Consider the following 18,347-nt stretch of genomic DNA (forward strand, 5'->3'; position numbering starts at 1 on the left):
GGTTGGAAGGGGAGCGTCGCTGCACAGCTTTTTTTCAGGTCGCTCCAGAGATGTTCGATAAGGTTAATGTCCGGGCTCTGTCTGGGCCATTCCATGATATTCAGAGACTTGTCCCAAAGCCACTCCTGGGTTGTCTTGGCTGTGTGCTTAGGGTTGTTGTCCTGTTGGAAGGTGAACCGTCACCCCAGTCTGAGGTCCTGAGTGCTCTGGGACAGGTTATCATCAAGGATCTCTCTGTACTTTGCTCCATTCATCTTTCCCTCGATGCTGACTAGGGTCTGCCACTGAAAAACATCCCCACAGCATGATACTGCCACCACCATGCGTCACTGTAGGGATGGTGCCATGTTTCCACCAGACTTGACGCTTAACATTCAGGCCAAAGAGTTCAATCTTGGTTTCATCAGACCAGAGAATCTTGTTTCTCATGGTTCGAGAGTCCTTTAAGTGCCTTTTGGCAAACTTCAAGCGGGCTGTCATGTGCCTTTTACTGAGAAGTGGCTTCCGCCTGGCCACTCTGCCATAAAGGCCTGATTGGTGGAGTGATGCAGATATGGTTGTCCTTCTGGAAGATTCTTCCATCTCCACAGAGGACCTCTGTCACAGAGTGACCATTGGGTTATCTCCGTGACCAAGGGGCCCTTCTCCCCCAATTGCTGAGTTTGGCCAGTGGTTCCAAACTTCTCCCATTTAAGAATGATGGAGGCCACTGTTCTTGAGGACCTTCAATGCTGCAGAATCTTTTTTGGTAACCTTCCCCAGATCTGTACCTCAACACAATCCCGTCTCGGAGCTCTATGGTCAATTCCTTCGACCTCAATGCTTGGTTTTTACTCTGACATGCACTGTCAACTGTGGGACCTTAAATAGACAGGTGTGTGCCTTTTCAAATCATGTCCAATCATTTGAATTTACCACAGGTGAACTCCAAGTTGTAGAAACATCTCAAGGATGATCAATGGAAACAGGATGCACTGGAGCAAAAGGTCTGAATACTTATGTAAATAACGTATTTCAGCCCCAAAAATTATACATTTGCAAATATTTATAATAACCTGTTTTCACTTGTCATTATGGGGTATTGTGTGTAGACTGAGCAGGAATGTTTTAAAATAAGGCTGTAACGTAACAAAATGTAGAAAAAGTGAAAGGGTCTGAATACTTTCCAAAGGCCCTGTATATCATAACACTCACTCGTCAAGTCTTACATGCCTACGTTCCATTACTTTTCTCTTTCCAACACAGTTGGAAAAATACATTTGACCAACGGAAGGAAGCTGGTGACCAGTTTGACCATATCATAGCCTAGAATTGAAAAACCGCCTACTCGTAGATTTATTTGCCCCTTTAGGGAGGGTTCATCAGCTATACAAATTATATTATGGTCTTGTATCCTCCAGACCTACTCAATGAATAAGCAACTATAGCTTCAAACAATGTTCAACATTCTTTATTTTTCTTAAGGAATTGTATTAATTTACTGTTACAGATATATCATAAACATTAAGGGCTGTTGTCGTTGGACCTGTTGCATAGGGCACCTTTTGAACAATAATTGAGATTCTGTACACTTGCCCTCAGTGGAATATACCATGGTAAAATCCAATGTGAAAGCAATGCGATTTGATTGTATATCACGTGCTCACATTTTTTGGAAATGCTTAGACTGTTAGTCCTCCACTGGGTGGCAGTAAAAGTCATGAAATAATCACACAATTTTAAATTTGAGTCATTTAGCAGATGCTCTTATCCAGAGCGATTTACAGTAAATTGTAAGTCAAGCTCCACGCTCTACCAACTGAGCCACACGGGACCACCCATTACACCAGGATGACATCAGACATGATGTGTAATACATGATCTACATACTCTACGCGACAGTCTAGGTCTATAATGAAGCAGGAAGAAGAATAAAAGCCACAGCACTGACGTTCTTTAAATGTCACATTTAATGAGTTTCACCACTGTACTTCAAATCTACACTTTTAGAAACCAGCCATTTTTCCCAACACACACGTGAGCACATCCGAGGAGTCAATTCCGGTCTCAACTTCACATTGGCTTTAAGGTCCATGTAAGCAGAGATTTATAGATATATTTATCGTAAATTGTATTCAAATTACATTACCTCTGAGTATAAACTTCAAATGTCTTATAAAATGTGTGACAGCACATCTATCCAAATTTTGCCCAAATATCAGTTGCAGAGTTCAAGTTAGTCTGCGTTATTTTTTGTACACATCTAAAATTAGCATCAGTGGGTTTTTGTACTTCATTTCAACACAAAATCTCTTGAAGAAAAGATACTAGCATCTTCACATACATATTACACAGGGAAATGGGGCAGGGGGGGAGGGGTCATAGCCTATCAAATATATGACTCAATGTCAACTAACAGTCTGTAATTGCTTGGCTATTGATGGGGCCTTTTAATACAATGACATGATAGGATGATCCCACCTCTGGCAGATTTTTAAGTTGTTTTTCAAATGAGTGAAGAAGAAACTTGCGCGTTTTTTATTTATTTCAATATAAAAGCTGGAAGGGACATTCAAGTTTGATTTGTAATTCTCCACATGAAATGATAAATTTGTGGAGGTAGACAAACTAAGTAATTGAGCTCAAGAGGTAGAGACCAACATTGTGATTCCTTTATATACATATAAACACAATAGTAAAGTGTTTCTCTAAGGTAAAAGAAATAATAATATAATAATAATAATAGTAGTAGTATAATAATAATAATAAGAAAAAGCCTTCTACTTCAATATATCCACAGCTCTGCAGTACACACAAGACACAATTAACATAATTGGTTATGTGTTTTTTCATTTGTTTTCTGAATAATTTTTGTTTTGGATTATTTTTGTCTTCTACACACTCTAGTACAGGGGAAAACAAATGAAAGACCAAATAAAATATATACATTTATATGCAAGTCTCAAAAATAAAATAAAATGCACAGCCCTAAAAATGTGCAGGCTAATACACCTTCTATACAGCAGTATTGTTTTGAGTTTTCATTTCTTTGTTTTTTTCCCTCCATTGTAGATTTAGTTTGAAATCTATTCGTTTTTTAAAATGTATTTACATATCATATTCTGTGAATCATGAGAAAGCATTCCATAGAATGTTGATTGAAAGAACTAAAAAAGAATAATCAAAAAATATATTAAATTGTTTTCTTCTGAGAGTTTATTTTATTGGCGTAGGTGCAGGTGTGGTTAACATGAAACATTGCTTTGGGGAGTGAGGCTTAAAGTAGACCTAATATATCTATTTATCAAGGGAATGGTGTCAAGGTGACAAACCCTCACCAAAGCAACTCACTGTAGTTAGTTAAACTTTCTCATTCGCATGTGACAGGACACACGTATAAGCAACACGCACACACCCCTCTTGTTGGAACCCTACGGAAATTAATGAATGTCTTCAAGGAATGGCAACATCCCCTCGTATCATCAAACATCTATTTTTTAAATCTTGGTTTCGCTTTCTCTATAGAATAATTTCATTATTTTGGTTTGGCTGATCTTCATATTATTTTGCTTGTCTGTCTTCAACTAGGTATGTATTGACAGAACATGGATATACAGTGTATGGTAGGACTATAGATTCAGCAGACATGGTAGGGGAACCAGTGAATGTCTGTATCCTTTATACTCTTAACATGCCTGTTCATATGGTACAGTATGTCTAACAGCAGATTACTTGAATTCGGTCTCTGAGTCTCCAGAGAGAAAATGTAATGACCAAGTAGCACCCCAACATGGCCTTCTTGTTACTGTAGCACAAAACCTGTGCAGAATACCACAATATCAATATGTACCCTAAACTACTGCCTCTCTGTCCCCCGTCATGCTACAGTACTTCAGCTCAGTGGCTCTTCGCACTAATAGTCTATTCTTTGAAGCAACCACATTCCAGGGTTACCTCATTTTACCCAGCTAATACTGACACAGTGCCATACTTCCACATGCCCACATTTGGGTTAGGTGTGCGAGTGGGTGTGCCATGTGATGGGTTCTCACCATATGTATCGCAACCAAGTGGCATGCAGAGCACACATCTCTTCACAAATACTGACTTCTAACCCGGGGGACAGCAGGCATAGAACAAACAGCAATGGAGCAGAAAAAAATGTAACAAAAAAACAGACAATGAAAGCCTCTGACTATACTGTTTAACAGTACACTGCAAATAAATAAAAAGCTTTATCTCTAATTGAAAGCTATGATTTCTCTGGGGGGGGGGGGGGGGATTAGCTAGCGTGAGTAGGTACAGTCTTAAATCTCGTTCTATACTTAAAAACAACACCCATACCGGACCCCGTCTCCCTCCTTTAATAAATAAGTGATGACTATGCATGTATGGAAGTGGATGGGAGCTGTGCGTTGCCCTCTGGGACTGCAGGCAGAGACTACGAGGACTCTCTGTAGCATACTACCTCTGTCTCATCCCTGGCTTTACACACACTTTCAAGCCCACGAGGGTGGCCCTTATGCCACCTCTGCACAATGTTTGTATGCACATGTGTGTGTGCATTCATTAGTGGGTTTGCATCTACAGAACAGTGTGGGTATACACTTGTATACATAGCACACTCTAAAAGTCCCTCCATAACCCAGTCAGCAGTGGTTGGTTGGGTTCATTTTAAAACTTCATAGTTAGTATTACAGTACACACACATTGGACATTGCTAGTCCTAGAATCCAGTGAAATGCTACGCAGGGTGGGGGTTTCTTCTTCTTGTCCTCAGTAGTCCAGCGCGGGCCATGGGCAGGGTCGTGGCCCAGACAGCAGCTATTCCCACACCAGGGGGGACGGGGGCATCTCAGAGGGCTGGGCCACAGTGGAACTGTCAGGAAGAGACGAGAGAGAGAGAGACAGCGAGGGAGATGAGCGAAAGAAAGAACAAAAGAGGACACAGAGAGATGAGAGGACAGAGAGAGATGGAAAGGTATGGTCAGTCACTGGCACTGCCGCAGCACCACTTTCTGTTTAGTGAGCAGCATGCATCTACTCCAGAGGAAAAAGCAATTAACTAATGCACCAAATCCTTAACAATAACTCTTAGGATGTTGGCTGGCTGGAGGCAGGAGCGAAACTCACAAATCAGATATTTTAAGCAGGGTAATAACAAACTGCAAGGAGAAAGACACTTTATTGGCTGCCAGTGAGGAAAGCTGGCCAATGGAATGGACTGTTACTGTTCTCATTGTGACACAGGAGGACACAGGTACCAAGGTGTGGCAGGCAGATCAGGTAAGAGAAAGGAAGCTGACATGCTCACAGGACCAGGTCAAGTCGGGTAATTGTCATCTAACAAGCTATCAAGTTTCTAAGAAGTGGTTAGCTTTCAAACTAGCTCAATTACAAAAATACAAACAATGAGGAATCCGGTGGTATCCACCGGCAGAGGCCTCTAGTTTTACCTGATAAAGCTTTTGAAAGCAGCTGACTGGGGGTTGATGCAGAGCGGCACTCTGTTCCCCTTCTGCTGCTCCAGGATGAACTGGTGAATGATCTCTGTGGAAGACAGAGACAGGCTCAAGGAGACGAACCCAACACACTCTTTACAGTTACACTGAGTTTCACAGTAAGGTTCGTAACCGGGGTTGACTTATTGTATCATACAGTATTTACTGCTTGTTTGAAATTAGATCTATTTCGAAGTGTGGATCTTCACTTAGAAATAACCAGGGTATTTATTTTGAAATCCCATGGTAAAATAGTAGTTGTACAACTGACTAGGTATCCCCCTTTCCCTTTTAGTTGCATTACAATGATCTACTGATTACTTAGCTTCATTGGGATTCATTAAAACAAGCTTTGTTGCCTAGCTACGAATTAGGACCAGGTAAATAGTTGAAATAAGTACCAGACAGGAAGGAAGAGGAAAGGGAGGGAGAAGTAGGATGAGGGAGAAGGAGGAGGGAGGAAGGCCAGGTTTATTTCGACCATCCACCAGAGTAAGCCTGCGTTTAGAAGACATCCTCACTAATACCTGCTGACAGAACAGGCCACCACTGATCTGGCTCTCCCCGCAGAGAGGAGGGAGGGTGGGTGAGGAAGAGAGAGGCTGAGAGAGAACAAACATCTAAACGAGAGGGAGTGCTTCTAGGGATGTGACTAAAGGCGTCAGCAAGCTTCAGTTTAACTGGCGCCTAGCCGAACTCTGCAAGTGTACCGAACAAGTGTGCTCGCATACTCCCTTAAAAGACCTTCACTTGAAAAACTAGAAAAAATAGGCAATAGTACTGTTTATCCATTTTGAGACGCCAGTATACACTTCCTCAGAATAGACTGTATTAATGTAGGATAACTCAAGAAATCTGTCATTAATTTTGACGTTTTTGCAGAGGAGATTGTCATAACGTTGGCCTGGGGGTTAGGTTTATGACCGTCATAAATACCTCTTCCCCCCTTTTCTCTTCTCTAACCTACTGAGGTTACATTTAAAAACCCCTTGGTTAACATAGAGATTCTGGGAACATTAGTATGTGGGGCGAAATGAACTATATTCTGGTAATCCGAACAATTGAACATATGCAGTGGTACTTAATGAATATGATGTCAGTTCGGTTGTCATCTGAGACATTCTCATCAATGACAAGATGACATAAACTCCTCAAAGGAAAGTCTAAACATCAGAATTATCAGATTCACATGGAATTGTTGTTCAATTTAAATGTTTGAATATGAAATTATTTGTGATGGGATGTAAATGTGATTTTAGCTTCTAAAATGTGAGATTTGGATTTTCACAAGATAGGGCTGCTCAATCAGTGGCCCTCCCCTGTGAAGGGACAAAGGCTGTAAAACTTTTCAAACACACCCTCCTCTTCCTTCCTATATAAGCTCTTGACTATAACATAACTATCTGTTCCGCGGACATGAGATGAGGATCCCATGTCAGAATGGTTCAGAAAAAACTACAGAACGAAGCCAACATCAGCATGAGCTTTGGTTGCGAACGGTATGAACTTTGAACTCTTATTCACGACAGAAGTGATACCTCCTAGCCGTTGAGTTAGCGACCGCAGCTGCAAACGCAGGTTAGGAAGGAACAGACAGAGTATCCCATCTACCACACAACGGCGTTCTACCACACAACGACTTTACTACAACTTATTCAAGTGACCACCAGAGACATTCTTCAAAGGACAAAGGACTCGGTTTGGCAACATGGCCTTCCATCTACCACCAACCTACTGAAGCACGGCTCAGAGTAAATATTTATTGCATTTTCCTTTTCCAAATGGGCGGTAATTTAGAATGCATAAGATACTGTATTTACGATAGCACAGCTTCTCCCCTTTGTTCCCCAGTCTCCCGCTCTTTCACTCAAACCCCGCCCCTTTTCCTTTGTGTAACAAGCTGTCATATCTGTTCCGCCCACTAGGGACGTTTCCTATGACGTAAAGAATTATCCAGGTATAATTAATTCTTTGTATATGTAATTCTGTGTGATTAGTTAGGTATTTAGTAAATACATAATTAAACCCAATTTTGTATTGCTGATTCAACTTGTTAGCCAGGATTCTTGCAGATAACCAAGAATTTACAACTTTCAGAATATGAGACTGAAGTAGGATGACGATTAATGTTGACTGCTATTGATGTAAAATATTGCTAAATCTTTAAGAGTTTATTCGGAAGATAAAAGCTCTATAAATATTATTTTGTGGTGCCCGACTCTCTAGTTAATTACATTTACATGATTAGCTCAATCAGGTGATATTAATTACAGAGAAATTATTTTATAGAATAGCATGTCATAGCAATTAATCCGGCATAGCCAAAGACATGACAAGATTTTAGATGCTCAATTCTATATCTAACTAAGATGTTTGGTGCAGTATTTCTCACTTAAAAGATACGCATCAAAACAAGTCGTCTCTCATTGTATGACAACAAAGACTATTGAAGAATCCCTACTGTTGACCAATCACTGACAAAGGGGCGTAGACTTCGGCTACAGACTTATGTTATCATAATATATGCACAAACTCTTCCGAACTGTTTCGGCTGGGAAGCATGAGGACGCCTTAACATACAGAGGCATGATCTGCACATGGTCTCAGGGCTGATTGGATTAAATTAGGACCTCAGGTGTCTGTAAAGCTGCCAGTTTCACAATAATTGTGGTACGAGGTTAAGTTGGGATAAGACTTTCACCATGTAAGCAATGGATGAATGTCTATTTATCACCCATTGAACCCATTAGCTTTAGCTAAAGCTGCCTCTCTTTGTAAACCCAGTGGAAAAACATAACCTGGTAACATGAAGGGAACAACAATGGATGAGCTAGATAGGCTAAAACACAGGATAAAACAATAAAAACAGAACTTGAAAGTGCTAATTCCCACAGCAAAACTCTGCACTCTGCTGGTTGGTGGACAGACTCACCTTTGACCTGTCTGACGGAGGTCAGATTCTTCTCAAAGCCATCGTCGAACTTGGGTGTGGTGACGGGCTCGAAGTCGCTGGTGTAGACGCGACCAGAGGAGGTGGTGTAGCAGCACTTACACATACAGGTGTGGTACCTCAGTCTGCCCTCGTCCAGGTAGGGGTGGGCCAGGGCATCCTTCGCTGAAATCCGCTTCGACTGGGGGAGGGCCAAACACACACTGATGACATACAGACTACACACACTGATGTACACAGACTACACACACTGATGTATACAGACTACACACACTGATGTACACAGACTACACACACTGATGTACACAGACTACAAACACTGATGTATACAGACTACACACACTGATGTATTCAGACTACGCACACTGATGTATACAGACTAAGCACACTGATGTATACAGACTACGCACACTGATGTATACAGACTACACACACTGATGTACACACACTGATGTACACAGACTACACACACTGATGTATACAGACTACACACACTGATGTATACAGACTACACACACTGATGTACACAGACTACACACACACTGATGTACACAGACTACACACACACTGATGTACACAGACTACACACACTGATGTACACAGACTACACACACTGATGTACACAGACTACACACACACTGATGTACACAGACTACACACACACTGATGTACACAGACTACACACACTGATTTACACAGACTACACACACTGATGTACACAGACTACACACACACTGATTTACACAGACTACACACACTGATTTACACAGACTACACACTGATTTACACAGACTACACACTGATTTACACAGACTACACACACTGATGTACACAGACTACACACACACCGATGTACACAGACTACACATACACTGATGTACACAGACTACACACACTGATTTACACAGACTACACACACTGATGTACAGACTACACACACTGATGTACACAGACTACACACACACTGATTTACACAGACTACACACACTGATTTACACAGACTACACACACTGATTTACACAGACTACACACACTGATGTACACAGACTACACACACTGATGTACACAGACTACACACACACTGATGTACACAGACTACACACACACTGATGTACACAGACTACACACACTGATTTACACAGACTACACACACTGATGTACAGACTACACACACTGATGTACACAGACTACACACACACTGATTTACACAGACTACACACACTGATTTACACAGACTACGCACTGATTTACACAGACTACACACACTGATGTACAGACTACACACACTGATGTACACAGACTACACACACACACTGATGTACACAGACTACACACACTGATATACACGGACTACACACACTGATTTACACAGACTACACACACTGATTTACACAGACTACACACACTGATTTACACAGACTACACACACTGATGTACACAGACTACACACACTGATGTACACAGACTACACACACACACTGATGTACACAGACTACACACACACTGATATACACAGACTACACACACACTGATGTACACAGACTACACCCCACTGATGTACACAGACTACACACACTGATGTACACAGACTACACACACACTGATGTACACAGACTACACACACACACTGATGTACACAGAGTACACACACTGATGTACACAGACTACACACACACTGATATACAGACTACACACACTGATTTACACAGACTACACACACTGATTTACACAGACTACACACACTGATTTACACAGACTACACATACACTGATGTACACAGACTACACATACACTGATGTACACAGACTACACACACTGATTTACACAGACTACACACACTGATGTACACAGACTACACACACACTGATTTACACAGACTACACACACTGATTTACACAGACTACACACACTGATTTACACAGACTACACACACTGATGTACACAGACTACACACACTGATGTACACAGACTACACACACACTGATGTACACAGACTACACACACACTGATGTACACAGACTACACACACTGATTTACACCTACTACACACACTGATGTACAGACTACACACACTGATGTACACAGACTACACACACACTGATTTACACAGACTACACACACTGATTTACACAGACTACACACACTGATTTACACAGACTACGCACTGATGTACACAGACTACACACACACACTGATGTACACAGACTACACACACACTGATGTACACAGACTACACACACTGATATACACAGACTACACACACACTGATGTACACAGACTACACACCCACTGATTTACACAGACTACACACACTGATGTACACAGACTACACACACACTGATTTACACAGACTACACACACTGATTTACACAGACTACGCACTGATGTACACAGACTACACACACACACTGATGTACACAGACTACACACACACTGATGTACACAGACTACACACACTGATATACACAGACTACACACACACTGATGTACACAGACTACACACCCACTGATTTACACAGACTACACACACTGATGTACACAGACTACACACACACTGATGTACACAGACTACACACACACTGATGTACACAGAGTACACACACTGATGTACACAGACTACACACACACTGATATACAGACTACACACACTGATTTACACAGACTACACACACTGATTTACACAGACTACACACACTGATTTACACAGACTACACATACACTGATGTACACAGACTACACACACTGATTTACACAGACTACACACACTGATGTACAGACTACACACACTGATGTACACAGACTACACACACACTGATTTACACAGACTACACACACTGATTTACACAGACTACACACACTGATGTACACAGACTACACACACTGATGTACACAGACTACACACACACTGATGTACACAGACTACACACACTGATGTACACAGACTACACACACACTGATATACAGACTACACACACTGATTTACACAGACTACACACACTGATTTACACAGACTACACACACTGATTTACACAGACTACACATACACTGATGTACACAGACTACACACACTGATTTACACAGACTACACACACTGATGTACAGACTACACACACTGATGTACACAGACTACACACACACTGATGTACACAGACTACACACACACTGATGTACACAGACTACACACACTGATTTACACAGACTACACACACTGATGTACAGACTACACACACTGATGTACACAGACTACACACACACTGATTTACACAGACTACACACACTGATTTACACAGACTACGCACTGATTTACACAGACTACACACACTGATGTACAGACTACACACACTGATATACACAGACTACACACACACACTGATGTACACAGACTACACACACACTGATGTACACAGACTACACACACTGATATACACAGACTACACACACACTGATGTACACAGACTACACACCCACTGATGTACACAGACTACACACACTGATGTACACAGACTACACACACACTGATGTACACAGACTACACACACTGATTTACACTGACTACACACACACTGATGTACACTGACTACACACACACTGATGTACACAGACTACACACACACTGATATACACAGACTACACACACTGATTTACACAGACTACACACACTGATTTACACAGACTACACACACTGATTTACACAGACTACACACACTGATTTACACAGACTACACACACTGATTTACACAGACTACACACACACTGATGTACAGACTACACACACTGATGTACACAGACTACACACACTGATGTACACAGACTACACACACACTGATGTACAGACTACACACACTGATGTACACAGACTACACACACTGATGTACACAGACTACACACACTGATGTACACAGACTACACACACGGATATACACAGACTACACACACACTGATGTACACAGACTACACACACACACTGATGTACACAGACTACACACACACTGATGTACACAGACGACACACACACTGATATACACAGACTACACACACTGATTTACACAGACTACACACACTGATTTACACAGACTACACACACTGATTTACACAGACTACACACACTGATTTACACAGACTACACACACTGATGTACACAGACTACACACACACTGATGTACAGACTACACACACTGATGTACACAGACTACACACACACTGATGTACACAGACTACACACACCCTGATGTACACAGACTACACACACACTGGTGTACACAGACTACACACACACTGATGTACACAGACTACACACACACTGATGTACACAGACTACATACACTGATATACACAGACTACACACACACTGATGTACACAGACTACACACACACTGATGTACACAGACTACACACACTGATGTACACAGACTACACACACACTGATGTACACAGACTACACACACACTGATGTACACAGACTACACACACACTGATGTACACAGACTACACACACTGATATACACAGACTACACACTCACTGATGTACACAGACTACACACACACTGATGTACACAGACTACACACACTGATGTACACAGACTACACACACACTGATATACACAGACTACACACACTGATGTACACAGACTACACACACACTGATGTACACAGACTACACACACACACTGATATACACAGACTACACACACTGATGTACACAGACTACACACACACTGATATACACAGACTACACACACTGATATACACAGACTACACACACACTGATGTACACAGACTACACACACACTGATGTACACAGACTACACACACTGATGTACACAGACTACACACACACTGATGTACACAGACTACACACACTGATATACACAGACTACACACACACTGATGTACACAGACTACACACACTGATGTACACAGACTACACACACACTGATGTACACAGACTACACACACTGATATACACAGACTACACACACACTGATGTACACAGACTACATACACACTGATGTACACAGACTACACACACACTGATATACACAGACTACACACACTGATGTACACAGACTACACACACACTGATATACACAGACTACACACACTGATATACACAGACTACACACACACTGATGTACACAGACTACACACACACTGATGTACACAGACTACACACACTGATGTACACAGACTACACACACACTGATGTACACAGACTACACACACTGATATACACAGACTACACACACACTGATGTACACAGACTACACACACTGATGTACACAGACTACACACACTGATGTACACAGACTACACACACTGATATAATACAGACAGGACTATGAAATCCCTCCAAATCAAATGGTCTGTTTAATAAAGTGTTTGCAGTCTCTCATAAACAACAGGCTACTGCACATTTTGAGGACACGCCACATTAAAACTAGACCTTGGAATCAAATCAAATCAGCCTCAACTGAATAACCAACTGACTAGTCAGCAATATCCCACTGACAGGTGCCAGACTTTGAAACGAAGGGGGAGAAAAACTGGTCTGGATAAAGATGTCCGAAAAGAAAGGTCTGCTTATTTCCACATTACAGATATCCATGAGACAACCCTGTATTCAGTAGGCCCTGATAACTCAATGTTTTTGGCCCCCATTATTACCATGTGTCAGACTCCTATTAATCTGTTAGTGACAGAGCTTCATCTTATTTTCCCAAGCAGTCAGAAGATGCCATTAAACACCACCGTGTGTGATCTCACACACACACACACACACACACACACACACACACACACATTTCTCCTTCTCCCAAATCCATTCAGCTGATGTTCTGAAAGAGCTGCAAAATCTGGACCCCTACAAATCAGCCGGGCTAGACAATCTGGACCCTTTCTTTCTAAAATTATCTGCCGAAATTGTTGCCACCCCTATTACTAGCCTGTTCAACCTCTCTTTCGTGTCGTCTGAGATTCCCAAAGATTGGAAAGCAGCTGCGGTCATCCCCCTCTACAAAGGGGGGGACACTCTTGACCCAAACTGCTACAGACCTATATCTATCCTACCGTGCCTTTCTAAGGTCTTCGAAAGCCAAGTCAACAAACAGATCACCGACCATTTCGAATCTCACCATACCTTCTCTGCTATGCAATCTGGTTTCAGAGCTGGTCATGGGTGCACCTCAGCCACGCTCAAGGTCCTAAACGATATCTTAACCGCCATCGATAAGAAACATTACTGTGCAGCCGTATTCATTGATCTGGCCAAGGCTTTCGACTCTGTCAATCACCATATCCTCATCGGCAGACTCGACAGCCTTGGTTTCTCAAATGATTGCCTCGCCTGGTTCACCAACTACTTCTCTGATAGAGTTCAGTGTGTCAAATCGGAGGGTCTGCTGTCCGGACCTCTGGCAGTCTCTATGGGGGTGCCACAGGGTTCAATTCTTGGACCGACTCTCTTCTCTGTATACATCAATGAGGTCGCTCTTGCTGCTGGTGAGTCCCTGATCCACCTCTACGCAGACGACACCATTCTGTATACTTCCGGCCCTTCTCTGGACACTGTGTTAACAACCCTCCAGGCAAGCTTCAATGCCATACAACTCTCCTTCCGTGGCCTCCAATTGCTCTTGAATGCAAGTAAAACTAAATGCATGCTCTTCAACCGATCGCTGCCTGCACCTACCCGCCTGTCCAACATCACTACTCTGGACGGCTCTGACTTAGAATACGTGGACAACTACAAATACTTAGGTGTCTGGTTAGATTGTAAACTCTCCTTCCAGACCCATATCAAACATCTCCAATCCAAAGTTAAATCTAGAATTGGCTTCCTATTTCGCAACAAAGCATCCTTCACTCATGCTGCCAAACATACCCTTGTAAAACTGACCATCCTACCAATCCTCGACTTTGGCGATGTCATTTACAAAATAGCCTCCAATACCCTACTCAACAAATTGGATGCAGTCTATCACAGTGCAATCCGTTTTATCACCAAAGCCCCATATACTACCCACCATTGCGACCTGTACGCTCTCGTTGGCTGGCCCTCGCTTCATACTCGTCGCCAAACCCACTGGCTCCATGTCATCTACAAGACCCTGCTAGGTAAAGTCCCCCCTTATCTCAGCTCGCTGGTCACCATAGCATCTCCCACCTGTAGCACACGCTCCAGCAGGTATATCTCTCTAGTCACCCCCAAAACCAATTCTTTCTTTGGCCGCCTCTCCTTCCAGTTCTCTGCTGCCAATGACTGGAACGAACTACAAAAATCTCTGAAACTGGAAACACTTATCTCCCTCACTAGCTTTAAGCACCAACTGTCAGAGCAGCTCACAGATTACTGCACCTGTACATAGCCCACCTATAATTTAGCCCAAACAACTACCTCTTTCCCAACTGTATTTAATTTTAATTTATTTATTTATTTTGCTCCTTTGCACCCCATTATTTCTTTTATTTCTACTTTGCACATTCTTACATTGCAAAACTACCATTCCAGTATTTTACTTGCTATATTGTATTTACTTTGCCATCTTGGCCTTTTTTGCCTTTACCTCCCTTCTCACCTCATTTGCTCACATTGTATATAGACTTGTTTATACTGCATTATTGACTGTATGTTTGTTTTTACTCCATGTGTAACTCTGTGTCGTTCTATCTGTCGAACTGCTTTGCTTTATCTTGGCCAGGTCGCAATTGTAAATGAGAACTTGTTCTCAACTTGCCTACCTGGTTAAATAAAGGTAAAATAAATAAATAAAAAAATAAACACACACACACACACACACACACACACACACACACACACACACACACACACACACACACACACACACACACACACACACACACACACACACTGGCCCATGAATGTTTTTAATAATCTCCTAAGTGAATGAATAAATAAATATGTGGGTCGGGGGAGAGAAGGCGGCAAAGTTAATCAACCTCCCTTTGTTTATAAGACAGTGAATAAGCGTCAACGGGTCAGCATAGGGGTTGGACTTGGAGACATTTGCACTGGGGGAACATGCTGGCTGTCCATCACCCTGGATTGGCCACTGGCCAGAGGTGAAAGCCTGCCATTGAAGGAAATTTCATTCAATCCAAAGCTGGATTGTTGATTACATTCAGTGACAATAGTGTCTAGGGTTACCACCACCTTCCCCATGTTCCCTTTGTTCAGAATCGACATCCTAGGATGTTGAATTCATATGTGTATTGTAGTTGACTGTACTGTACTGTACAGAAGTGATGCAAAAACTGTCTGTGTAACATAAGATATACTCATACGTTTTAGGAAAATAATTATTCAGTCAGAAAGCCAAAAAGCTGCTTCAGTCTGTGTAAGTAGGAGCCAAAACTCTTGAGTAGAGTATTCTTTTTTTTACATCTCTACATATGGTGTCCAATCTGCAGGCCATTTAGCCATTGAACCATTACTTGTAATGAGGAGATTATTTTTGTTTATTTTCTTTGGTTAGGCAGAAATTGCATCCTATTACTGTGGAGTATAATGGTCTGTTTCCCAACAGGCAGTCAGGCGCACGCAGGAACGCACACACACACACACAACTCACCGGATCGAATACAAGCATCCTGCACAGGAGGTGGACAGCTTCATGGGTGGCCTGGCTGGACAAGGTGTACAGGACAGGAAGGGATGGCTGCAGAGACAGGAAATGTCATACAGTCAGTCAAATAGTCAGACGGACAGTCAACTTTACCAAATAAAGCTTTTCAATGCTGGCCTTGTTTTTATTACATTGGTATTTTAAGAACTGTGAAAACACCTTGGATAACGATATCATGAATTGTACATTCAACATGACAGTTTTGACACTCAGAAGAAACATCTACCTGGTAGTACTCATTTTGTACAGCACCAAAAAACATGATGTGATGTTATGTGACAATGGGAAAAAGTCAAGGACTACTGTGTGCATATTGCAATGTGGATTCAATTGAATTGAGTCCTAGATCTTATCTGTGGCATCAAAGCCAGCCACAGCCAATGATTTTACAAATCTCTCCTTCACTTCCACACGTCTTCCACGCTGCTGCCAAAGGGATCCTTCAAATGATAGCCGTGTGCTTATCTCTACGAGGAGGTGGGCCCAGAAGAACAATGAGCAAGTTATTTTTACACTCTAATTATTTTCCCTGCCCCCATCCATCCCCTGCTCTCTCTCTCTCTCTCTCCCCCTCCCTCTCTATCAAACTCAACAAAGTTGATTGAAAAAGCACACCGTTAATCGCTTGTTTTCCCTGATTAGGTTTTGCCGGTACGAGCAGATGCAAGCCCCGACTGGTGATTTACGCTCATCAGGATATGACTTTCTGTCACTCACACATTATTCCCTCCGCTGTGTTTCACCCAGCACAATCACCAAGGAGAGGAGAGGGGGACGAGAGCAAATGAGAGGAGAGGGGGACGAGAGCAAATGAGACGAGAGGGGGACGAGAGGGAGAGGAGAGGGGGAGAAGAGAGCAGATGAGAGGAGAGGGAGAGGGAGAGGGAGAGGGAGAGGGAGAGGGAGAGGAGAGGAGAGGAGAGGAGAGGAGAGGAGAGGAGAGGAGAGGAGAGGAGAGGAGAGGAGAGGAGAGGAGAGGAGAGGAGAGGAGAGGAGAGGAGAGGAGAGGAGAGGAGAGGAGAGGAGATGAGAGGGGAAGGAGAGGAGAGGGGGAGCAGAGAGCAGAGGAGAGGAGAGGGCGAGGAGAGGAGAGGGCGAGGAGAGGGGGAGAAGAGAGCAGAGGAGAGGAAGAGGGAGAGGGAGAGGAGAGGAGAGGAGAGGAGAGGGCGAGGGCGAGGAGAGGGGGAGAAGAGAGCAGAGGAGAGGAGAGGGGGAGGAGAGGGAGAGGAGAGCAGAGGAGAGGGGGAGAAGAGAGCAGATGAGAGGGGAAGGAGA

At 42.6% G+C, this 18,347-nt stretch overlaps 1 protein-coding gene across 1 annotated transcript in view; it reads right to left on the minus strand.

Annotated features, from left to right (window-relative positions):
* Positions 1–1,434: 1,434 nt before the first annotated feature.
* The window catches only part of LOC109905834 (serine/threonine-protein kinase NLK), a 163,772-nt gene continuing 146,859 nt past the window's right edge, over positions 1,435–18,347 (minus strand). The window contains exons 8-11 of the mRNA XM_020503463.2: positions 17,019–17,105; positions 8,413–8,611; positions 5,436–5,529; positions 1,435–4,858 (exon numbers count right to left, since the gene is read on the minus strand). Coding sequence (XP_020359052.1) covers positions 4,804–4,858; positions 5,436–5,529; positions 8,413–8,611; positions 17,019–17,105 — 435 coding nt within the window. The 3' untranslated portion in view covers positions 1,435–4,803. The remainder of the gene's footprint in view (positions 4,859–5,435; positions 5,530–8,412; positions 8,612–17,018; positions 17,106–18,347) is intronic.

The sequence above is a fragment of the Oncorhynchus kisutch genome, linkage group LG15 (genome assembly GCF_002021735.2).
Source record: "Oncorhynchus kisutch isolate 150728-3 linkage group LG15, Okis_V2, whole genome shotgun sequence".
NCBI classification, from domain to species: Eukaryota; Metazoa; Chordata; class Actinopteri; order Salmoniformes; family Salmonidae; genus Oncorhynchus; species Oncorhynchus kisutch.